The 25,546-nt window shown below is 39.0% G+C and overlaps 1 protein-coding gene and 1 non-coding gene across 15 annotated transcripts in view; one reads left to right on the top strand and one right to left on the bottom strand.

The window, feature by feature from the left end:
- Positions 1-25,546, bottom strand: part of RFX3 (regulatory factor X3) — a 284,537-nt gene that overhangs the window by 76,309 nt on the left and 182,682 nt on the right. For 12 of the 14 annotated variants that reach the window (XM_042912333.1, XM_042912320.1, XM_042912321.1 and 9 more), the window contains 2 exons: positions 23,087-23,345; positions 4,952-5,026 (listed from right to left, as the gene is read on the bottom strand). In XM_042912333.1, the coding sequence (XP_042768267.1) occupies positions 4,952-5,026; positions 23,087-23,345 (334 nt within the window). The remainder of the gene's footprint in view (positions 1-4,951; positions 5,027-23,086; positions 23,346-25,546) is intronic. The other 2 variants (XM_042912327.1, XM_042912328.1) reach the window with 1 other exon arrangement.
- Positions 17,915-17,999, top strand: TRNAP-UGG. The gene has a single exon. It is a non-coding gene; the product is annotated as a tRNA-Pro (tRNA).

Below are 25,546 nucleotides of genomic sequence, written 5' to 3'. Positions count from 1 at the left end.
GTAACATTTGGCATTTTTTCCCAGATGGATTATTATCCATTAGGATTCATTTTAAGTTCAGTTCACTGATGATATGCATTTTGACAGGGCTTATTTCTGTCATAACTTATATTTACAATACAGCAGAGTTGAAGGGAAGTGAGTATAAAACTAGGGTTTGCTTTGAGCTGAATACATTTCAGTAGCTAAACCCGGCAAAAATCATAAAACAACTGTTTACTAGGTTGTAAAAAGTATGTAAAATAAATGCCTAATGCTTTTTATATACTCTAAATGGAATTTAAAAAAATGTACATGTTCTAGAACGTTATGTGGGAACTGGGAACAATTAACTTAAGGACATTTCTGCACTCATATTTACCATCTAAAATATCTCACATTGGATACAAAATAATCACTAAATGCCAATTTATATCAATTACAATTGAGAAGGAGGATAAAGTAAACCTTGAGTCTGCAGTGACACTCTGGTGCATGAGACAGACTATACACAGCATTTACCCCCACAGCATCTTCACATACAAAATATTAAGAAACAGAAATATTTAAATAAAAATTATGATAGCAACAGACTGAATTCCATAAAGCTAAATCAAAAGCACCAGTCTAAAGACAAGGAGATAAATGAGAGCATCCTTGGCTCATATTTTTTTGCGGGGTTAAATTATTTGGAGGGGGGGGAAAAGTTGTCCACTCTTACACTGAAGGTTGCCCCTGGGGAAATGTAGAGCGATAATATGTTCTTTCACTCACGTGGTATGCAGGGAGAAAGCCACTTTCTACCAACAATGTTCACACACCAACCGACCGAGGCGTGCGTGATAATAACACAATGCATGCAGGAGTCCCCAAATAAATGCACACACGACTGGCAAAGGTACTTAGAATACGGAAGGTAAGATAAGGTCTGTTCCCTTCTATTGTTTCTTATGTTCGTCCATTTGACAAATATTGAGGAAATTTCTCCCACGTATCAGGCACTGTTCTAAGCACCGGGGATGCGTCAGGGGACAAAACGTATAAAGTCCTCACTCTCTTGGGACTTTAACTTGTCAATATATATTTACTATCTGCCTGCGTGGTGTTACTACTGAAATAATTGCCATTATGTGAATACTAACAATATATGTCAATATTGACAATGATAGGAAAAAAAAAAACGGCCCTCGGTGTAACCATACTCAGTTTACAAGTGGGGCGCCATACAGGGTTTGAAATTGAGAAGTTATACATGCATTTCAAGCTGGAGAATAGTAGCAAGATAATGATAAAAACAGACCAGTAGTACTAAGTATTCTTAAGAATACGCTAAAAAAGAGACACAAAATTCAACACCCCATTCCACCCCGCTCCATCTTCTAATGTGTTGAAAGGTGAAAAGCAAAGTGATTGAGTTGGATTCTAATGACAGGAGATTATTTGCTTTGACCCTAAGAAGAATTTTCTGAATTACTGTAAGCCATCAAGTGTCTAAAGAGAAAATAAGAAACCCATTCAATTCCATATTCCAAAATACAATGAGAATAGACATTCAGCTCCAAAATCATGATTCAGATGCCTCTTTAGAAACTAGCAGGGGCACCTGGGTGGCTCAATCGGTTAAGCATCTAACTTCGGCTCAGGTCATGATCTCGCAGTTTGTGAGTTTGAGCCCCGAGTCAGGATGCTTCGGATTCTGTGTCTCCCTCTCTCTCTGCCCCTCCCCCCGATCATGTTCTGTGTCTCTCTCTCAAAAATAAACATTTAAAAAAATTGAAAAAAAAAAAAAGAAACTAGTAAATATGGGGCACAAATTATTGATCCCTTCTCCTAATTGTTTGCCTCATGAAACTGATCCTCGGTAGAAACTGGTAAGTCGGGAAACTGTCATCACAAAGTTGGATTCATGTTCACTTTAAAGAATTCCATATCATGTCCTATACAGTGAGGGATAAAGGATAAACTTATAGTTTGTTGACATTTAAAATATGAACAGCATATTTTTAAGAAACATTTCCATTAAGTTGGTGCAGCCACTCTGGGAAACATTATGGAGGTTCCTCAAAAAATTCAAAATACAACTACCCTACGACCCAGCAACTGCACTACTAGGTATTTATCTGAAGGATACAGGTGTGCTGTTTCAAAGGGGCACGTGCACCCCAATGTTTATAGCAGCACTATCGACAATAGCCCAAGTATAGAAAGGGCCCACATGTCCATCGATGGATGAATGGATAAAGAAGATGTGGTCTATATATACGATGGAGTATTACTCGGCAATCAAAAAGAATGAAATCTTGCCATTTGCAGCTACGTGGATGGAACCGGAGGGTACTATGTTAAGCAAAATTCGTCAGTCAGAGAAAGACAAATATCACATGTCTTCACTCATATGAGGACTTTAAGATACAAAACAGATGCACCTAAGGGAAGGGAAGCAAAAATAATACAAAAACAGGGAGGGGGACAAAACCATAAGAGACTCTTAAATATGGAGAACAAACAGAGGGTTACTGGAGGGGGTGGGGGAGGGGGGATGGGCTAAAGGGGTAAGAGGCACTAAGGAATCTACTCCTGGAATCATTGTTGCACGGTATGCAAACTTACTTGGATGTAAATTAAGAAAAAATAAACATAAAAGAATCGTTTCCACCAGAATTCTTCTTTGCAACTGAACACCACAAATTAACTTAACAGAACTTAAAATGCCCTTAGCAGGTGGTGATCAGCTAGAACACATGCAGTAGCTTATTTCAGCTTTTGGATCAATCTAACAAAAATTAGGAGCATCACTAGATTTCCAAGGACAGAAAAACAACAGGGTCCTGTTACGTGTTCAGGGAGAAACCTGACTGGTCAGCAGAAACGTGATCCTTTCTTTACTGTTTCTATGCCATCTGCAGAATCATTTGTGTTTCAAAAGACTTGACTATATATGAGCTTTAGACGAATTTAACTACCTCAGACGTGTAATAAAAATGAATCAGGACATCTAGTGAAAGATTATCACTGCATTAGCAACATTTAAGCCCACTGTATATCCTGAAATGTCTCCGGAAGTTAGAGCCTGATGAGGGGCTCGAACTCACAAGCCGTGAGATCATGACCTGAGCCGAACTCGGACGCTTAACCGACCGAGCCACCCAGGCGCCCGGTCATTAAATATCATTTCATGAGTTACAAGAGAATGGTAATTTCAAAAAACCCCAACACATCTGAAAAGTTTCAAACAAATCCAAAAATAAAAATATACCAAAAACCCCCCACGTTTTTATACCTACGTTACTGGTCATGAAACACTAATTAATAAATAGAGGTAATTTAGGTAAAAATTAAACATCACATATTTTACTAAACTATACAATTCAAGTGAAAACGAGGTATGAACTGAATCACAAAACACAGCTTCTTAGAAGCCTGACAGTTCAAAAAACTTCAGGTGTTTTTTTCTTCTTCTTCTTATGTCCCTGTACATTTTTGACTAAAAGTGAACAGTATTTTTAACTGCCATTTTCAACACACAAACACCAGTTAGTCATTACCCACCCCCCAAAAACATACATCCTACTAACACACAGTACATCAGCCTTTATACACAACTACAGAGTCATGCTAACACAGCAGGGATATACTTATGAAACACATAGAAGAGTGACACATTGCATACGAATTTTCAGGCGGGGGGAAAAATCACATTCCTTAAATGGTTTCAAAAAGAAAGGCCAAAGTATATATTATTTTGAAATTTACAACCTAAAATTTTTACCAAAATTGCAGGCATTCTCCAAATTGGCTAACCTGTTTTTATTTGCCATGATACTTCCCCTTGAAAAAGAAAGAACACACAATAGGCATCTAAAAACAAATGTGTAAAACACAAGGAAAGTACTTAGTGTCATGTTGGAATATAAAAATTTAAACATTTGGAGAGGCAATGATTTAAAAAGCATAGTGAAAACATTTTCTGTGAGTTAAGGTTTTCAGATTTATTGGGTGATCCAATTTTGGACTTTTCAGTCACAAAATATGGGGAAGAATTTAAAAATCCTAACAACTTATCTGTAAATTTAAGAATACGTTGTCAGATGGGAGGGAAGACTCTCTTACTGTACTATTGTACATTGATATTAATTTAACAGCTTTGTCTAAAACAGATGGAAGTCATAGGTCTATTCACTTTCCCCCATATATTCAGAAATACGAAAACAAAACTAATTTTTATTCGACATTTCCATCGGTTCCCCCAGTTTTACAGTTTCACAAAACTGTCATTGCTCTTGTCAGACTTACCAGTGTTAAAGTGATGGCTGCATCTGATAACAAAGGCTTCAAGGCATAGTAACAATAATCCTGTTTAATATCAATTATTAGAAATGTATGGCTTAGCTAGAGTCTCACTTCTTCTCTTGGCCCAGTTTCATTTCTCTGTAGGTCGCAGGACCTGAGCTCATCTAGGTCCCTGTGTCCTCCCACCTTATACGGCCTTACCGGTAAATAAATCATTTTCAGACAGTTTACTATTGGGTTTGGCATTAATAATCTTTTTCCACTTAAAGAATGTTACTGGTCTTACAAGTAGACAGCACTGTTTCTTTGCTTCAGACCAGAAGATGCGGATTACAAGCCTTTGCTCTGAGGTAAATTAATATCAAACTAGAACACTTTAAATACTTAAAATCCCCATTAATTAATTTCCACAGGTAAATGGCAGCTTGTTATTAACTTGGAAATGTTATATCTGTACCAGAACAGTACAAAAGCCTAGTAAAGCAGTATATTGGGGGCTCTATTATTTTTAGATATCCCACTATACAAAAGAGCCATTAAGTGATACAGAGATCATAAGGGGCTGAGAAAGGAAGGTTAAGAAGCAAAATAAATAAGTAAATAAATAAAACAAGCATTTAGAAGCAAGCAACACATGCGGAACAAGCAAGAGATTAGTTTACGTGAAGAAGAGGCAACTTACATGGCTGTTGAGAAGAGAGCTTCTGTGAGTGGACAGACCGTCAGACTTTTGCAGCGTCTCAATCGCCATTTCAATCTGATAATAGATGTCATTAAAAAAAGGGCTCAAGACAAGATAGTAATAAACGGCTCACCAGAGAATTTTTGATAGATTCTTTAAAGTTCAATTTCTCCTTCAATGGTGGCTAATGAATAGCTCTCAATTAAATGTGTATTTCCCCCATCTTCCCGCCACCCCCAGAGAATAAAATAAAAATATGCACACTAATAATAAGTCTGATCACAAAAGTAAACCTTTTTTGAACATTCTGTAATTATAATCAGAATGGAGGCCTGAAGAGGAAGAACCCCAGTGGACTCTAGTTTCTAGCTATGAGGAAACAGTCTTGACTTTCAGATTTCGAGAGGTGGAGTAGTCACCACTCTCTAAACAGTATTTAATATTTGCTCTATTTTGTCATCAAAGAAAAATTACACTGCAGATCTTGTGTTTAACATGCATTAGTATTTTAATGCAAATGTACAAAGACACCCTCATTAGTGTTCAAAAGCTACTACATCTATCCATTCCTCTCTTAACCCTGTATTAAAATTTGGACGTGGAGGGTCATTAGCATGAATAAACACTAAAATGTAATCATGGTCCCTGCATTATATTTTAGGAAGTGGTGGTCAGGCAGAGCTATTAGAAATGACAGCAGAAATGGAACATAGAAGAGAGAAGAATTCAGAGTCGACAAAGAAAAGGGACAGAAACAGTTTGATTCTATGTAATCTTAGCATACCATGATCCATCAGAACACCCTCATTAAGTAGCAGGTGCCAATAACAAACGAGATGTGCTCTTGATAACTTCATATTCAAGGATCTCTATCGCTCGGCTCCTAGCCCCAAAACACATACTGTAAATTTAGGTTCGGAACACCCTACCCTGTATTTGGCTACTGGGTTATACCAGCGGTGTTAACTGAAATTAAATTTTAAAAAATCACATGTGAGAAAGAAAACCGATTACATTATTTTTATTTCTACCATCTGATCAAATCAACAATTTAGTATAAGCAGCTATAAAAAATATTTAGTGCTTTCAAATGTAAACTGACTCATACTTTACAGCGGCTATGGAAATTAATGATGCTTTGAAATTCTAACACACAACATCCCCCTTCACCCCGCCCCGACCAGCACAAAAACAACGGATAGCAATGTCCATAGCAAAGTCTTTTTTCCCCCATCAATTTGCCAATTTCTTTCTGGTGGAACTTTATCCACAGAATGTTCAGTCTCATTTATATCAACATTAAATCTAATTTTCTCCCAAACAACTTGGGAATTTAATAGCTTTAATTTTATTTTATGCTATTTCCACAAGTTACTGGTTCTTCCTCCTGAGAGTTAATAAAATAGAATACTGACAAAAATGTTAGGTCAGAAACTATAGAAAAAAATATTTTTAAAATAGATAGAATGCTTCCTAAGATGATGTAATACAATTTGTTTCACTGCTAATTTTTTTTTTTTTTTTTTAAGAACACAAAATTAAGTAACTTGGCTTCTAAAGCGTTTTCCCTGCCAGGTGGAATGTTCTATTCATAGAGTTTACCAGCATACTTGGAAATAAACTGAAGAAGGTGATATTGTACAAGTGAAAAAAGACACATGACAGAAACAGCAATGTAAATGTAATGAGTAACCAGTTTACTAAAATGTGAACCTGAAAAACTATAAAGGACCTCAGTATTGCCTCTCTTACAAGGGCATCAGTAAGTGTTCTTGTTTTCAAAGAAAACACATGCATACATTAAGAAAAAAAAAAAAAAACAGCTGAAAAGCCTAATCCTCATGTGACATTAGATCACTTATATGAAGAATTCGCTCAAAACTCCAATTTGCTAAACTGCCTACATTTCCTTTCAAGCTTGAGTGTGGAAAATTCAAGATTAGATTTCAGTCTAGTAAATAAAAATGAAATGACCTGTGTCGTGTGGTTTTACACGTTTAGATGAAAGGTAAAAATTATCAGGAATGTAGCTGTCATACTGGTGGAGAAACCCACGTCTGCATTTGTTTCATTAATCAGCAATTTTAATTTCTTTAGGACTGAAAGGATTGGAGGTTGCTGTTTTTTATCATTAAAAAGGGCGCATGGTAAACAAACACTTGCCATTTCTTCCTTAAGCCGGTTAAGCTTTAGACTGCGATTATGCATGAGGTTATTTTTTGAAAAGTCAGTTCTCTGAACGAAGGTTCGAAAGGTGCCCGGTTGCAGCTCTTCCTGAACGACCATCCTTAAGGTGAGTCGCGAGTACCTCGCCTCTCTGTAGTTATCTAATGCTAGGTGACACGGGACTACTGTCTCATAATCAGATAAGAGACTATGGCAACTCTTCTGAGATCAAGTGGCGGCACGCTCCATCCGAGAAGAGACATCCAGCCTGGAAAGACAGGCCCTCAGAGCTTTAAGTGAGATTAGTGGGGTGAATGAGGCCAAGAAACTCCCTGTGGGAAAGAGCAGGTAAGAAACTGCTGTCCAACACAGCCAGTCTGGGCATGTGACTCCCTAAAAAGTCTGGAAGACAAAGAAGATCCTTATCAACATACTAGGGACTATTTCAGACCCGCCGGCTTCAGCAGCTAAAACAGGACTCCCGTGAGAGTGGGAATGTACTCTGGGGGTGGTTCCCGGCCAGAGATAGGAAACTCTGGTCCAGTTCAACTGCAGACTCACTTTCAGAAATGGGAGAAGAGGACTGTGCACCGTGTTTAGACAGGCTGCTGAAACATCAGAGGGATGGCAGGCTTCTGGTGTGGAAAAGCCAGAAAAATCAACGAGGCGCTGTCCAGCCCTGGGAATCGTATGTGGTCCCAAAGCCTCAGATGCAGCCCAGAGACAGAATGCCTGGCCAAGTCCCAAGAGTCACAGCTCAGGTAACGAGAACTTCCTACTCCCACATGCCAGGTTGCTTTCTGACCACACGTTAGCTGGAAGATACAGAGACCTCTTTCCATTGTGTCATGTCACAAGGTATTATGGAGCGTAGCGTGAAAAATCAGACCCGCTTGGAACAACTTGCCGAGAGAGTCATTTCCAGTGAAGCCTATTCAGAGAAATCAGACTTCATCAGAGAGCGACAGGGACTTCCATGAGTTTTGCTGTCAGTGAAGCTGAATTTGGGTGAAGAAAGAGGAAAGGGACACTAGCTGCTATAAAAAAAAAATCATTTGGGATTGTGTCACATTCCCATTTAGGAACTGGAAAAGTAAAGTGAATAGAGGTGTAACACTCAGCTTCCCCAACCAAACGTTGAATTCTCAAAAGACGGAATCCCAGGGAACGGAGTAAGTGGGGTCCCTTCACTTGGGCACATGGCTCTCCACCCTAGGTCCGGAGTGCTAGTTAGAGACTATACCAACTACTTTTCTTCTGGTATAGAAAGTGGCATGACCACAGGGCAGGAAACAGACTTTAATTCTTGTGTGATGGATTTAAGAAGGAAAAACAAATGTGGACTCTGTAAGGGAGGGGACACCCCTATTATTTAGAGAGTATAGCAAATATGCACAATCTGTGGCAGTCTGTGCCAGAGAAGGAAATCTTTCCTGATTTCTCAGGAATCAGGATCAGAAATTCGGAAGAGGCCAGAGAGGTGCTGTATTTCATATCCAGGAGAGGAAAACAAACAAACAAACCAACAAAACCTCATTGGCGCTCCTACAAAAAGAGAGCAAACCCTCTAAGAAGGACACCTGTTACCTGATGGGGGGATAGATACACAGTATGAGAGACGTGTGGCCTTAAGCCCAGGCGGCAAACTCTTTTCCAGTCACTTTAGTGATAATGTCCTTGTTGGAATCAAGGACAGGTGCAGAGTCTCCAACCAGCCAGGGATACCTTGAGGCTTGTGCCATACCCAGCCAAGAATCAGTGTCCCCAAAAAGGACTTCAGAGGAAAGTCCCACCCAAGCCCTTAGGAAAGGAGAATGGGAGAGGGAAGAGGGGTCAGAGAGTATCTGGAGGTCCAGGAGATAGTTTGTTTGTATCCTTTTTTCCCAAGCTCCAAGAAGGGATCAATATTGTACTGTTTTTCCCTAAGGCAGCAAATACTTATAAAGATAAAATTGAAATCGGGAAAAAAAAACACACATTTTATCCGTTATTTATAATTCCCCATTATTACTTACAATTGGTATTTATAATTTCCCGTGATACTCTATTATGGATGGCCCCTTACTATTATAGGATTGCCCCTTGTTTTGCAAAGTTGCTCCCAGCCTCAAGGGTCAAGAGATTTACAGAAGATGGGGACCTGGGAAGACGGAGGTCAACGTTCACCTCACATGCAGGAAGAATGGGCCGACTATGGAGGGCAAGGTGGTGCAAAGAGGCTTCGCGTGACTGTGCTCTGGAAAGCGTGGTGCTAAATCCTCAGCTTCTGCCCCTAAAAGTCTTCAGTAAAATCTAGGCCACTCGCAGGTACTGTGGGTACAAGTAATCAAGGCTGGCTGGAGCACAGGGTCCACTTAGGGGCGGGTGATAATGTCAAAAAGGTATAAACCGCCGTTTGAAATGCAGCCAAATGAGAAGAAATGAGTCTTTTGCATGAGTTACACGGGGCTAGAGAGAGGCTCCCCGGACATGTGATTTTTATACCCATTTACGAATGCATATGCAATGGGTCAAACAGAGTATCACATATGTGGACAATTAGGACTTTCTCCTAATGTAAATATCAACCAGTCAGTCATTCCATTACATGCTAATAAAGCTGAAGGAAAAAGAATAATTCTGTCACCTTATTCATTGTCTTTATAGGTCAAGGCACATTCTCTTGACTCTGAAATGGCTTTTTAATCTATTTTAGAGACTAAAGGTCAAGATTGATATATTCAACCGCCACTATAATTAAAATTGGTCTCTTGGTAGAAACTATTTCCTTTCTAGAACTATGAAAGAAAGGGATTTAAAAATAGAAGTAATATTATAATGCTTTCTGGTTTATAAAACTTTTTTTTACATTAATTCTCGTCTGATTTTCATAGCAACTTTGTGAAACCAGAAAGGCAAGGAGTATCATCTCTTTTTCACAGATTAGAACACTGAGGCTCTCTGGGATTGAGGGACTGTCTTGCAATTACTTAGGTCTTAAGGAGGAGACTGGAATACAAGACTCATTCCTCTAAATTCACCATCTTTTCCATTTTATTTATCTTTTCCATTTAAATATAACATAAATATAAATCATGTGGGAATTAAATCAAAATATCAAAGGTATCAAATGAAGCTATCTTCTGCAGAGTAGCCTGTAAAATTAAAATTTGCTAAATGTTTTACTGCTAACAAACAAGACTGACTTTCTAAAAGGAAAAGGGTTTAAATATGATTGAGAAGTATTACTTGAAAATGATTTCAAAATGACCAAGTTAAAGGCAACAAGTTTTAAATGGATGGTTACATTTTAATCATCATAAAGGTAGTTGTCTTGCATGTATAATAATTGTATTTTTTTGTCAATATAGTTTACTCTGTTAACCTCACCAATCAACACTTAGAGAAACAGCATTTTTGTTTCTGTGTCAGAGATTGGTAAATTCTCTAGAGAAACCCAATGAGGAGCACACTGAAGCCTGGAAATTTCCAGGGGCATCTGGGTGGCTCAGTCGGTTAAGCGTCTGACTTCGGCTCAGGTCAGGATCTCACAATTCGTGGGTTCCAGCCCTGTGCCGGGCTCTGCGCTGACAGCTGAAAGCCTGGAGCCTGGAGCTCTCTCCCTGCTCCTCCCCTGCTCATGCTGTCTGGCTCTGTCTCTCAAAAATAAATTAAAAAATCAAGACTGGAGATTTCCTTTGGGGTAATTCCTCCCCTGAACTCTAAGACTTCACATTTTGTTTGCATCTGAGATTAAGTAAGGCAGAAATATTTCTACTTGGTGGCTTTTGTCCAGAAAAGGTATGTGTGACTGCTAACATGACACAAAGCCACCACCTTCACGCCTGTTGGAAATGACATCCTCCTGCTGTATACAGGTAGGGTGGTGGGGGGACGGGCGGTTTCCTACAGGAAGCACTTCAGCCAGCAGAATCAAAGGAAAGAACACTTTCACTTGGTATTTAGTCTATACGATCACTCCAACACAGGGGTTTTCAAAGTGTGGCCCTGGACACCGGTTAGAAATGCACAACAACAACACCACACCTGAACACAAAACAACGGAGACTGCGGCCAGGTCTCTCATACAGGTACTGCCACGGCTCTGCTCTCCTCTTCAATTTGCCCAAAGCTGTGCTTTGTGGAATGTAAGGTGCAATCCACCAGCGGGTTATGATGTCAAATATGTGCGTCCTGGTCAGCAGTTTTCGAAAATTAATGAAATCCAAGAGAGTAGGAACTAATCAGGAGTCCCTGCGCAGAGCATGGGTAAGAACCGTTTTGTGGAACTTTGGTTTCAGTCACTTGTCTACGAATGATATGTGCACATACGTAATATATGTGTGCACATACAGATGTGTACTCAGGAATGTATGTGTGTGTGAGCACTGGGCCACAGTATAACAGTATTTCTTATTGTGGGTTGTGATCCCAAAACTTTGAATGCTCTGCACTAACCAGGTGAATCAGTTCCCTGCAGGTCACTGGATCCCTTCTTCTATGCATCTAGAGATGTCTCTTGAGCCCAGGAGGCCTGGCAAGTTAGACAGTAATGCTCTGACTAAAATACCGCTCCCTTAGCTGTATATTTAGGCGGTACAGAAATCAACATGTAAATATGTCACACCAAAGCAACGTTCACAAGAAGCTTCACTCTGACAGAGTCAGGACATGTTGTTCTTTTAAGGCTTAAAAAAAATCAAAAATGCCCAGATGACACTCCTAGCCAGCTTTGGTTTGCATCTCCTCCTAAACCAGACAGTGGCTCAAGATGAAACCTCAATCGTACACACTGAGCGTTTAGCGCCAAGAGGTTCCAAGTCTTGTAAATGTCTCAAAACTCTTCTCTATCCACATAATTTTATGACATTGAGAGAACAATTTTAAATTGTTACGCTTTCAACATGAAGTTCTGGCAGTTTTGTACCACCTGAAGCTGTTCTGAAATATTTATGAGAAAAAAACACATTTGGATTAAAAAAAATGCATAAATTGAATGTGTTCTGAGAATATTTAAGTTGGTGGATTGAGACCAAGACTGTTGCTTTGGTTCCTCTGATCATTCTGTACAGCCCACATCCTTCCACCCTCACCGGGACCCAAAAGACTGGCATTATCAGTGCCTGACAATAAAACTATTTTCTAAGACATCTATTCCATAAACACTCAGGGCTAGAATTACCCTTCCGGAACCTGCTGGGTTAGAATTCGGGGATAGGATTCAAGGCCAAGTTTATATTTGCAAATGTATAAATGAGATTTCCAATCTGCCCTTTGCAGACTATTCTCGGTATTAAGAACGTTTTTTACATTGTATTTAGCCTACATGATCACTAAAACAGAGGATTTCTCAAAGTGTGGTCCTGGATCTGAATCACCTGAGCACCGGTAAAAAATGCAAATCGTGGGCCCTTCCCCACACGGAGTCAAAAGCCCTGGGGAAGGGTTCCAGTGATGTCTTTAACAAATGCTCTAGAGAATGCACTTTCAAGTTGGAGGAACACTGCACTAAAATATCCCGCCCCCCCCCAAATTTTTTTCTTTACCAGGGTCAGACTGCAGTAAGCAGCAAGGTGATGGGCATCCCTACAATGGTGCTGGTTAACCCTATTAAAGAGTGACTTTGAAGTCTAAGTATTATTTGGAGTTTTGCTTCTCTCTTCGTTCTCTTCCTACCCAATACAATCCAACCCAACCTTTAGGCAGTTTTGCAATTTATATTAGCAACAGAATCAGAAGGTAATCAGAATTTTGGTGAATCTAAAATGAATCAATTTAAAACACATCAACGATTTTGTGATTTAAAAAATAATGTGGTAAGAGAGAAGATAAAAGTCCTCACTGAAAAGATGTTTGTGGATTTCCATTTTTGCCTTTGAGGATTAAGGAGCTTTCTGGTAGACCAGAAGTGGCTCCAGTACCCGTCCTGTAGAAGCAGAGAGCCTGGTCCACAGGGAGAGCTCAATAAATGGGTAAGTGAGTGATTAAAGAAAATAATCAAGACACGAATAGAAACACAATACATTTACTTTCGCTCCAAAATCCCGTGTAAGAATAGATCCAAGATTCTTTACTAAATGCAATGACAGTTGCCATTTTGCGAATTTCCAACAGTCTTAATAACGGATGACTTTTTCTGAAGCCTAGGAACAAGGTTTAATTTGAGTTGTGACACCTCATGGACAATCTTTACACGGGACACATGAAGAAAGGGTTGTGTCGGTTACACGTATTTGGGGGACATGACCAAATAGATACGCTTAATCATCAAGGGCTTGCGTGAAATTTTTGCAAATCATAAATCACTTTTTTTTTAATGGATAATGTATTCACATGCCTCCATGTGTATTTTTTTCTTCATGCATTCTTCTGGAGATATCTTTGTGCTTATATAAGCATATGCAAATACAGGTTTCTATTTAAACACACGTAACCTCTTGCTTTTTTCCTTTTATAATACAGAGATCTTTTCATCTCTCTATATCTAAATCTATGTATGTTTCTCCCTATTCATGTAAGTACATACACTTACTTCCTCATTCTTGACTGGCTGTAGAAAATCCCACTGAAGGAAGAAAAAGGCACCAAAACATATTTACCTAGCTCCCTGCTGATGGGTTAGTTAAGCCTTTTCCCAATTTTTCTATTATAAAGAACCTTCAGTGGAATACAGCTGTTTATGCATTTTATGTATGGAAGAGTATCACAGATAGGATAAATTACTGGAAGTTCACAGTACACTCTGGGGGTTAAAGGACATGTGTGTTGTCAACTTTTATACAAATGTCCACACTGCTTTCCAATCCTGTGCCAGTCTAGATTCCTACCAGCAGGGCGCGAGAGGTCCAGGTTCTCTCCACCCGCGGTAAGGCTTACTGACGCTCCTGGCTGTACCTGCGTGAAACATAAACGACAGTCTCTTTTGGGGGGTTATTTTCCATCTCCTTCTAGGGGGACTGCTCGTTCATATCCTCTCCCCATTTCTTGGGTCTTTTTCTTTTTCTGAGGGGTTTAAGAGTGGTCTGTATATGAAACAGATCAGTTCTTCAGATGTAATGTCTCTGAACTTTATGCCCAGTTGTTCTTGCCCCGTTGCCTTTGTGTACTGTGGTTTCGGGCACGTGGAATGTTTTCACTTTTATGTAGCAGATTGTATCGAGATACTCTTTGTAGCTTCTGAATTTCACATCGGCTTCACTACTACAAAAGGATAATAATAAGATGCGTTCTTCCATCCAAGCGCAATTAATTTTTGCATAAGGAGTTAAGGTACAGAACCAACCCAATCTTCTCTCCTAGTTATCCAGTTGTCCCAAATATCATTTATTGATAATCCATCATTTCTCCACTGACAGGCAGTGTGACCTTTATCATATACTATATTCGTCCATACATTTTACCTGTTTATGGGCTTTAGTCCAGCACTGGGCTAGACCGATCTAGTCATGTGCTGACCATTCTGTCTTAATTATTACAATTTTATAATCTGTTTGAATCCAACTGTAGGGCTATTAACATTATTCTCCAGTATTTCTCTTCTTACAAAATTCCCTTAGCTATGCTTACATGTTTATTTATATAAACAAGTCTTTCTCATAAACAGAAAAGAACCTATTGGTATTTTGATTGGGATCATACTGAAATATTAAAATTAACAGGATTCAAAATGTTTGATGCTGAAACTTCTTTTTAATTATTCAAACTTCTTTTTGTGCCCCTCAGGAACATAGAGAGTTTTTTTAAGCTGGATCTTTTTTTTTTTTTAATTTTTTTAATGTTTATTTATTTTTGACAGAGAGAGAGAGAGAGAGAGAGAGAGAGAGCATGAGGGGGGAGGGGCAGAGAGAGGGAGACACAGAATCTGAAGCAGGCTCCACGCTCTGAGCCATCAGCACAGAGCCGGATGTGGGGCTCGAACTCACTGACCATGAGATCATGACCTGAGCCGAAGTCAGACACTCAACCGACTGAGCCACCCACGCGCCCCATATTAAGCTGGATCTTATACAAATATTGTTCGTTTACTGCCTGGTATATTTTAAACTTATTATAAATGAGATCTTTGCTTTCATAATATTTTCTAATTGCTGTTATTTGTATCTAGAAACCATACTGATCTCATTGAATATGAATTTTACTAAATTCTCTTATTATAGTTTTTCATTTGGTCTCTAGGGTTTTTAGCAGGTATACAATCATATCATCTGCAATGCTAACCTCCTTATCTCCTTTGAATTTTCATATTTTCTTTTTCTTCTCTAACTACATCTTTCTTGTAATTTTGAAAGAACGGTTAAAAAACTCCCATCTTCCTTTCCTACAAGGCAGATGGGAAAGGTACTGAAACTTATAATGAGTAAATTTAAAATAAATGTGTACAATTATTTCTAACTTTCTACAGTTAGATTACAAAACTCCTAGCCCGTGAAATTTATGGGTACCGACAATTATAACCAAACGCAGTAGCTAGATTTTAAAAGAAACCATATAATTCTGTGGCCAATAAAAACAACTACAGTTATGCATGCTGAGAAAGTGGTAATCAAATCGCATGCTTTGGTAGGATAAATTGATAAACATGGGAACATGGAGAAATTCTCTCTCATTTGAAAACTGGTAATTGGTCATACGTATTGTGTTGTAATTTCCCTCATTAAACGAAAAGACATGGGCCAGTGGAAGAGGAAGTGTGAAAATTTTATGGGTCTAACTACCCTACACTGCAATACTGGATATTTACCAAAAAATACAACAAAACAAAACAAAACACTAATTCAAAGAGATACACGCACCCCTATGTTTATTGCGCCATTATCTACGATAGCCAAGATATGGAAGCAGCCCACGTGTCCACTGATAGATGAATGGATTAAAAAGATGTGGTAGGGATAAGCAATGGAATATTACTCAACCACAAAAAGGGACAAAATCTTGCCATGGGCAACAACATGGATGGAGCTCGAGAGTATAAGTGAAAGAAGTCAGACTGAGAAAGACAAATACCATATGATTTCACTCAGATGTGGAATTTAAGACAAAAAACAAGCAAAGGGGGAAAAAAAGAGAAACAAACCAAGAAACAGACTCTTAACTATAGAGAACAAAGTGATGGTCACCAGAGGGGAGGTGGGTGGGGGAGGGGTGAAATAGGTGATGGGGATTAAGGAGGGCACCTGCTGTGATAAGCGTCAGATGTATGGAACTGGAGAATCACCATATTGTATACGTGAAACTAATATGATATTGTAGGTTAACTATACTGGAATTAAAATTAAAACTTAATAAAAAAAACTTTATGGGTCTCATGATTCATATGTAACTCACAGACTACAGTGTACTTTAATTACCACCAACACGTTTCATATTTTATCTGGATTGCCTGGTCTTCAGGAGTGAAACATGTTTTTTTTTTTTTCCCTTCAAACTCTAGAGTAGTTTCGAACTAATAAATTAATTTGAAATTTCACTTATAAATACAAGGGTAAAGCAAAAGTTACTTATTCCTCTATTTATAAGAATTTACAAATATCATTAAACCTTCCTAATCTCACAGTTGTGAGATTGAGCCCTACATCGGGCTCTGTGCTAACAGCACAGAGCCTGCTTGGGATCCTCTCTCTCCCTCTCTCTCTCCACCCCTTTCCTGCTCATGCTCTCCCTTTCTCTCGCAAAATAAATAAATTCATTTTTTTTTAAAAAAAAACCTTCCTAATCTTGATTTCACATGAAATAGAATCTAGCCATCTCTCACAGGTTATGTTAACAGACCTGTGTTCTGAAATGCTGTTTCTCTAGGAAATAGCTAAAAATAAAAATAATTCATTATATTTGTGCTTTAGAAATGGAAGGGAATCCATCAGCTAGGCTCAGGAGAGGCTGAAGGCCCCTGTCATTCTGTTTGTCTTAACCTTCTAGTTTATCAAGATTTCTAGGAGTGGAATGTCTTACAGCCTTAACCGTAAAATTACTGCCTCCAGATCTTATCAGCCTCAAGGCTGGAGTGGAGTGGAACTGACTGACGGCTGAATGGAATTTAGATGAAGCGATGGAGACCACCAGTCACTCAAAGTCCCATTTTATTAAGTGCTTCGAAAATGAGGTCCCAGAACCTTCAGTCAATTTAGGATTTAGTACAGGAAGCAGAAGATTTACGGTACTCTCTTTGAGGAGGTTCACGTGGGGGTTCAAGCTGGCCTAGAGAAAACACGGCACAGGAAAACAGAAAATGCTATGATCATAATGGACATACAGGCTTCTACCAAGTAAGTGGAGTGCTTTCTTTCTGTGTTTTTGTCATTGGGATTGCCTGGAAGACTAAAAAAATCATTTAAAATAGAAATTATTATGTCTGTAATATATGAAATATGATACATAAAATAACGGATGCATGCATAATTTATGCACGCTTTTAAATTAAAAGATTTTTCTTCCAAGCATATCTTTATATATGACAATTAAACTTGGGGCACCTGGGTGGCTCAGCTGGTGAAGCGTCTGACTTTAGCTCAGGTCGTGATCTCGCAGTCCAGAGAGCCCCAGAGCCCTATCAGTTTGTTCTCTATAGTTAAGAGTCTGTTTCTTGATTTGCTTCTCTCTTTTTCCCCCTTTGCTTGTTTTTTGTCTTAAATTCCATATCTGAGTGAAATCATATGGTATTTATCTTTCTCAAATTTCTTGAGCCCCACGTCGGGCTCTGTGCTGACAGCTCAGAGCTTGGAGCCTGCTTCGGATTCTGTCTCCCTCTCTCTCTGCCCCTCCCCCACTCACACTCTGTCTCTGTCTCTCAAAAATAAATAAACGTTAAAAAACTTAAGGGGCGCCTGGGTGGCTCAGTCGGTTGAGCGTCCGACTTGGGCTCAGGTCACGATCTCGCGGTCCGTGGGTTCGAGCCCCGCGTCAGGCTCTGGGCTGATGGCTCGGAGCCTGGAGCCTGCTTCTGATTCTGTGTCTCCCTCTCTCTCTGCCCCTCCCCCGTTCATGCTCTGTCTCTCTCTGTCTCAAAAATAAATAAATGTTAAAAAAAAATTTTTTAAAAAAACCTTAAAATTAAAATGAATACTCAAAGAACTTGATGCACTCGTTGTCTCCAAGGAAAAACCCTGCAGAACAGCATCAGGAGACCACCTCATCATGCACACTCCTAGATCTTTTGAGCTGTGCTACTTAAAAGTATGTAGCTAATGCATATACAAAATTAATAAAAACCAAAGGAACAAGAAGGGCAAAAGCATTTTCTGGAGGCACTAAACATATTCATTCGTCTTTAAGTCATCACTGTGCCCAACATGGGGCTCAAACTTACAACCCCAAGATAGTTATTCGCTCTACCAACTGAGCCAGCCAGGCACCCCATTCATTCATCTTTTTAGAAAAAAAAATTCCCTTACATAAAATCCATAAACATGTAAGCCCAAAAATAAAGGAAAAAAGCATGTATAACCCTTAAGCAAATTCTTAACTTTCTATAAATTATATAAGCTAGACCAGACTTTTGTTTATATAGCATCAGATGGACATTCAAATTTTCTTCCAGATAAATCAAAGAAATTAGGATATTTTACATTAATCAAAAGAAGGAGAGGTATGAACAATATTAGTTTCAATACATTTTCCTTGTGCCTTTTGGTGGGATCTACTTTTAGCAAGAGCCATTTAACATATATAATTACTAAACGTATATATAGAAAGGTATAAAAATTAGCTTTCATATCACAGTCTAAAAAATGATTAATGTAATCTTATTTAGTTAACAAGAAGAGAAAAAAAAACCCTCCATAAATAACCATCTAATTATAAGAACACAAATGTTATTTTATAGAGAAGTGAGTAAATAAAGCTTCTTAAATTGCTAATTATTATAAAGTCTGGGATAACTATGTTGTGATGAGCACAAAAATATCACTAACTACAATCACAAGCTTCTGAGCCTCAAATGCAAATTGGGCTCAGGTTCCAAAATTCTAAAAATTCTACAAATGGTATGGTTATACAGAAAAACAATGAAGAAAAATCACAGTTTTAAATGGATAAAGACATACAAGGAAACATCATGGTGATGCGGTTAGGAGAAAGGTCAAAGTATATGACGAGCTAGAGCCGTGACTGAAGCTAAGTCTTCTGCCATAATGTCCATGTGCACTGACATATTAACAATAAATAGATCCATGGAATTATTAGTTTTATAAAATGTAAACCATTTATTCAGGTAGCAGCTTAGCTGAACTCACATCCAGTGATGTTCCAATAAAAATGCTCATCGTTTTGACACTTATTTAATACTAGCAGTAGGAAATGCCTATTAAATGTGTGTATACACATGTTTGGGTAAGTAAAAACATATATACCTATTATATAAAGTTTATACACATGGACTCCACTGACCAAGTGAAAAAAAATACAGTAAGTAAAAGGAGTAGCATTTTGGCCAAATCTGAATATCAGTAGTTTATAGCATAATACATTCATAAAATAAAACTATATTTGTTACTATCATAATCTTTTAGAAAATTCTGATATTTCTATTTAACTTGAAATCTGGACATTTTTACAATGCAGGGATCAAATATGAAAACATGTTATATAAAATATTTTTTCACTTAAAGGTATGAAACTAAAAGAAATCATATGCTCAAAAGCAAATTCTCTGTTAATGATTCAGAGAGCCTTCTAGTATAAGACAGACGGTTGTATACTGAGACTAGGTCAGAAAATATTTCAAGTGCTATTTCTTTATTTTTCTTAGTAACGGCGTCAATTTAAAATGATCTTTTCGTTCCCACTGGCATATCCTAGGAACTGGTTGGCACATTGGAGTAAACCTTCCTTTGATTCAGCAGTTATTCCTACTAAATTCAGATAGAAGTATTTCTGTATAGACTGAGGCCAGATATAAGAGAGTGAAGGCAATGATTCTGAGACCCGGAGCAGGAAACCTTGCTACCCATAAACCGAGTAAAGGTTTGTGTTGTTCCCAAGAGCTCAAACTAGCTCCGCATCAACCAAATTAACTGACTACATATTCCACTTATTATAGCCTCTTAAGGAACAGCCCAACTGACTATTTCCCAGGAGGGAACTCTGACCACAGCAGAGGCTACTGCTACCTGGTCAGCTGTGTTGGGCATGCCACAGGTGATAGGCTGAACTCTATAGAACAGCCAGAGAAAGAAACTTCAATGGCGCAGCCCTGCTCAGTGTTTGAAAGAAATGCCTTGAGTCTTGGCCAACAAGTTGTTAGAGATTGTGCTCACGCACATTCTTTGTTTGGGTGTGCAGAGAACGAAAAAGCTACGTGAAAATCAGTAAATTCCCTTTAAGGACATGGGCTCTCTCAGAAAATCTTGAGTTCTAGGAGTCTAAACAATCAGAAGCCACAAATTTTCTAACGTTTGGCAAAAGGAGAATGGTAGAAAATCTTAAATAGGTTTCACGGCCCTTCAACTTTGTTAGCTTTACTACAGTAACAGATGTGAAACTGTGCACACAGCTGTGAATGATGGAGATGAAGATATTCAGGGCTATGGGGGGGGGGGTCTAAATCAAATATAAATCTTGGTCATAAATGTAAGATAATACAATAAACACTAGCAGATGTATATTTAGACAGTATGTATCCATCACAGGACACTGTCACATGTGCTTTGAGGAGGCACCTTATGAGTTTTCCGTGCAAAAGCCATCTTTTTATTTCACTTTTTTACTCCTTTTGCTAAAAAGGAAATTTTCTTGTAAAAGAAGAAAACAAGCTACCAAAGAACATCCTTAAATATTACCCTTAAACATTAATTTGGTGAGAATAAATTAATATATACAATTAACACTACGAATTGACTATTTTTTTAAAGAGGTTTCCACTATTCCCGGTGATTATAATTCAGTTATTTTAAGTGTTACTTTAATTTACCAATTAAGATAATAAAAATCACACACCAAATCTGTGTGATGGATAGCTTAAGGAGCAGTGCCACTTCTCACGGTCTACGTAGAGAACCAAACAAAACAAAACCTATAAAACTTCCTTCGTGACGTTTGCACCTGTATCGCCACGACCCAGAATATTCAATTTCATTAACTCAGCGATAACGCTCGTACATTTAGTAAACCCCCATCGAGTGGATGAAGATGTTTAACAGCGAGGCTGCCTTCAGTGTGAAGGCAAGCAGGAGAGCCAGGAGAAGGATTGGGGATGGACAGATGGTACGCCAGCATGGGAGAGGGTGATGAAAGCAAAGTGGGAAAGAACTCTTTCTCCCCATTCGTCAGTCTTCCTAAGGCCTTGATAAATGACAAGTGTTTCTCTTTCCACTGAAAATGACTTTTCTGGGGGGCCCTTATCAGGCACGCTATAAAGTACCGAAACCTAATCTACCTCTTTTCCTTTAATGGTCAAGGTGGAGTTACTTTTACATCTATAACATTTTACAATTCCTTTGTAAATATTATGATTTTTAAAGCTGGGAGGAAATTAGGAAATCACTCGGTTTGACTAAGCCCTTGTTTTGCTGTGAGGGGAACTGAGGTCCAGAGAAGCCATGATTGCGTCCCTAATCTACATAAATATCCTGGAGTGACAAAAAAAGTTTGGGAATGCCACATTTAGTGTTATTAAAAGCAAGAGACGAACACACATAAGAAATGCTTCACAACACAAAGAAAAAAAGTACAAAAAAGAGCTCTCCCTCAGAATGGCTAGGTCATCTTGTTCTGATGTTAGCAGGAAGCGGTAAATTAAATATAATGGGCTTTAAGAAATGGAGTAGGGAAAAGGTACTAAATGATGAAAAGTATGAACACGTGTATTGATTACCAACCAAAAAATTACGTACAAAATACTTACCAAGTACATATTATATCTCGAGGAAAATCCATAAAATGAGAGCTATAAAGCCTCTCGTAATTATTTTCTACCAAATGTGTTTCTATCTCTGTTTCGTTGTAAGAACAAAACATACGGTAAGATCACGAAATGCACTGAATTCAAATCCCCAGCTCCCCTTTACATGAGGCACCTATGAGATCAATTCCATTGCCACTTCTGCCAGGCGGTTCTCAGTGAATATTCTCCTTAACACTTAGCTGCGGTGAGCAGGGAAACCTTGGGATAGAGTTTGATGATATCAAATTCTGCACAGCTTTCTATTCCTACTCTATGACGGCCTTTCAACACATGACAATTTCTTGTGTCAAAATAAGTATTTTTCTTAAACTTTAAAAGCGTGAAAATTCAAATATGTAGGTGTGTTCGGCTTCCTCATGCCTATCATCAGAGCCAACGTGGATGCTTTTTCGCTGGAATCACCTAGATCAGTGCTTTCCCAAGCGTCTCTGTGGCAGAATGCAAACTGACTTTACAATATGGCACCTGGGTAAACACTTTTGTTTTCACTATTTAAGTATGGGTTTTCATGGACTTTAGAAAAAAAAGGACACACGGTTTTAGAAGTGAATCAATTTTAAAAATACGTTAAGTAAATAACAGTAGAGGTGGTGTGAATATGGCCAAACTAAATATGTAAGGTTTGGGAAATGCTATTCTACGTATGGTAACTTCTCCAGTGATGAGTTAACATAAATATCACTGTTCGTGAAAATTCCAAACTAAGTTGTATTTTACTCTATTACTTCCTGGCTTTTATCTCCTAAAGCAGTGTCAATCCACATAATATGAAAGTAATTTCTTTCCACAGAAATTAATTTTACTGAATATGACTGAAGGAAGCCTATGAAAATCAGCATTAATGAGTAAGACACACCCATCTTTCCATTATTAATAACAACTTCCCAATTCACCTAATTGTGGGGCACAACATCAATATTGTTCTGCACAATAATACCACATGTACCACACCCTGGGTAATGCCACAGTACTCAAACTGCTCGACACAGTCTTGCCCAGCCCAGTCTGTGTTGTTTTCTCCCCTCCAGAGAGGAAAATGTACCGTAGGCGCTAGCAAGAAGCTAAATGGAACAAGTCAAAACTGAGATACTTACTGTCGCTGGGGAGGCCCGAGTAGTGTGTGTCACTGAGTGACCAGAGTTCTCCATAGAATTGCCGATAAGATAGGTTCCTCCAGAGCTGCTGATGAGTTGTCCTCCGGTGACGCCCATCTGAATCCCACCGGTGCCCACCATGCTGTGGGACGAAACCACGGTAGTCACCTGCGCAGAACTCCCTTGAGTATCAAAGTAATTCCCTCCAGTGTTTTGGCTGTACATCTGCGTTTCTGTGTAAGGGTAAGTTGTTGTTCGGCTTTAGAAGAAGAAGGAAAAAGGAAGCAATTTAGTAGCTTATTTCTATCATCTGAATGATTTTTTTTTTTCTAGTGTGAATATATGTTTAAATGACATCAGTTAGCTTATTAGCCTTTGGAACAAGGCAAGTTTGGCATTTTTGCATGAAACTTGACTCCGGACATAGTTGGGTTGACTTCCCAAATGAGAGTACCTCAACACTCCTCTGTACTTGAGAGCTTTTTTGCCCTCAGCCAGTGCCTACCTCCAGTGTATAGATAAGTTCAGGTCTCGTCCACATAAGAAATCTTGCTGAACAACTTGTCCGATTCCTTAGAACACTTCCTGCGGATCCCAGTTTTAGGAAGGGGGCTGACGAGTCAATTCACCCTGCTACTCCCCATTCTTGGATGGCCGGCAAGCAGCTTTCATGACCAAGGGAGCGGGCTTGGATCTCTTTCTGGCCACCGTAAGGACCTTGAGCAAAGTGTTCACTCACCCTGGACCCTCAGTCCCGCTCTCTAACCCCTTCTCTTCCTTCACACTCAGGTTTCTGTTGGAGGAGAAGACTGTGCCATCGTTGCATGTCCTCACTTTCCACTTGGCAACAAGTGGAGTTAAGCTTCTGCCCTTGGCTTCTCATTGCACTTGCTTTTAATACGGTCACTTGTGACCAAATCTAAATACCAAGCTAAAAGGCTGCAGTCAATCCTTATCTTTTTTGACCAGTCTGTAGCATAACGTTGTTGACCGCTCCGTGGCGCCCTTTCCTTCCTTCTCCTGTTCTGATTAAGTAGCTTATTTGCCTGATGTATTTTCCATTTCCAATGGACTCGAACTCAAGTTTTAACCTGACTTTGGCTTTTCACTTCTCATTCTGAAATAATTAGAAGCTCACCACAAGTTGCAAAAGTAGGACGGAGAGGTATAAAATACTTTTACTTAAAAAAATTCAAATATCGAAAACTCAAATATTAAAATTCCCGGTTCTATCATCATTCTCTTCAACCTGCCACACTCCAGAGCTAGCCACTCCTGATAGTTTGGTGTCTATGTTCTCAGCTCTCCTCTACGTATACATAAAGTAACTCGGTCCTAACCTCTCTCATTTCTTAAGTTTCTATAGCATTTCTTCTCCACTTTTTTCCACCATTACCTTTCAAGAACCTTTTGGAAGCTCCAGCTTTCTGGGATCTTAAATACTAAGAGTTTCTGAGGTCTCCATTTTTAGGTTTTTTTTTTTTTCTCCTTTTTATTCAGATCACCTCTTTTTACCATGCTCATAGTAAATGACCTTACCTAAATTAATCTCTCTCTCTACTGTGATTCTATCTTTAAGAATTTGAAATCTGGTTTCTAACAGCCACCTGGGTATCTCTACCAGGAAACCCCACGATACATGGGAAGTCCCCTGTGTAAGATTTAACATACGACTAGAAAGAAATTCTCCATCTCTCTTGCTCCTTTTCGCATCGTCCCCCCACTTCCGGGCGGAGGGCAGCACCACCATCGTCAGCTTTGGAAATTATTACTGACTCTTTCCTCGTCCAGCCCGACATCAGTCACTAAGTCTTCCTAATTTTACCTTCTAACTAATTTTTCAATTCTCCTTTCCATTTTCATACGCATTGCCTTCACTCACAATATTCTCTATTATAATTGCCCTCTCGCTGGCTTTCTTTCCTCTAACTTGGTTCTCTTCCAATCTATCTTCAGATTTGCTGCCAGGGGAACTAACTTTTCTAAAATTCAAATCCGAAAATAAAAGTTTTCTTAAAAACCTCTCCATGATTCTCCCTGGCCTCCAGAAGAAATTCTAAACCCTTGATCTGCCTTACAGGAAGCTGCGAGGGCCGGTGCCCCCTGTGCTCTCTGGACGTGGGACTAGCCATGTCCTCAAACGCTTTCCTCACTCACACCACGCTGATCTTTTCACTGGTTCCTCCCAGAACTATTTTTCTGCACCCCTTGCCCTCTATGGCCACTCCCAGTAGGGCTGTTGCGTTTTGTTCCCTGTCGTCTCCCGACACCCTGTGCAAACCTGAAACAGCTCTTAATGCACTTACTGCTAATTTCCTCATGTCTCCGTACTCCTGTGAAATCACATTTTATTCCCATCTGTGCCCTCAACACTTAACGCACCTGCTGGTATCCAGCAGGCACACTAGTCAACAAATAAAAATACGATTCTATTTAAAAGTATATTTGACATAATAGCCA

The sequence above is a fragment of the Panthera leo genome, chromosome D4 (assembly GCF_018350215.1).
Source record: "Panthera leo isolate Ple1 chromosome D4, P.leo_Ple1_pat1.1, whole genome shotgun sequence".
NCBI lineage: Eukaryota > Metazoa > Chordata > Mammalia > Carnivora > Felidae > Panthera > Panthera leo.
This window is presented reverse-complemented; position numbering and strand designations above follow the sequence as displayed.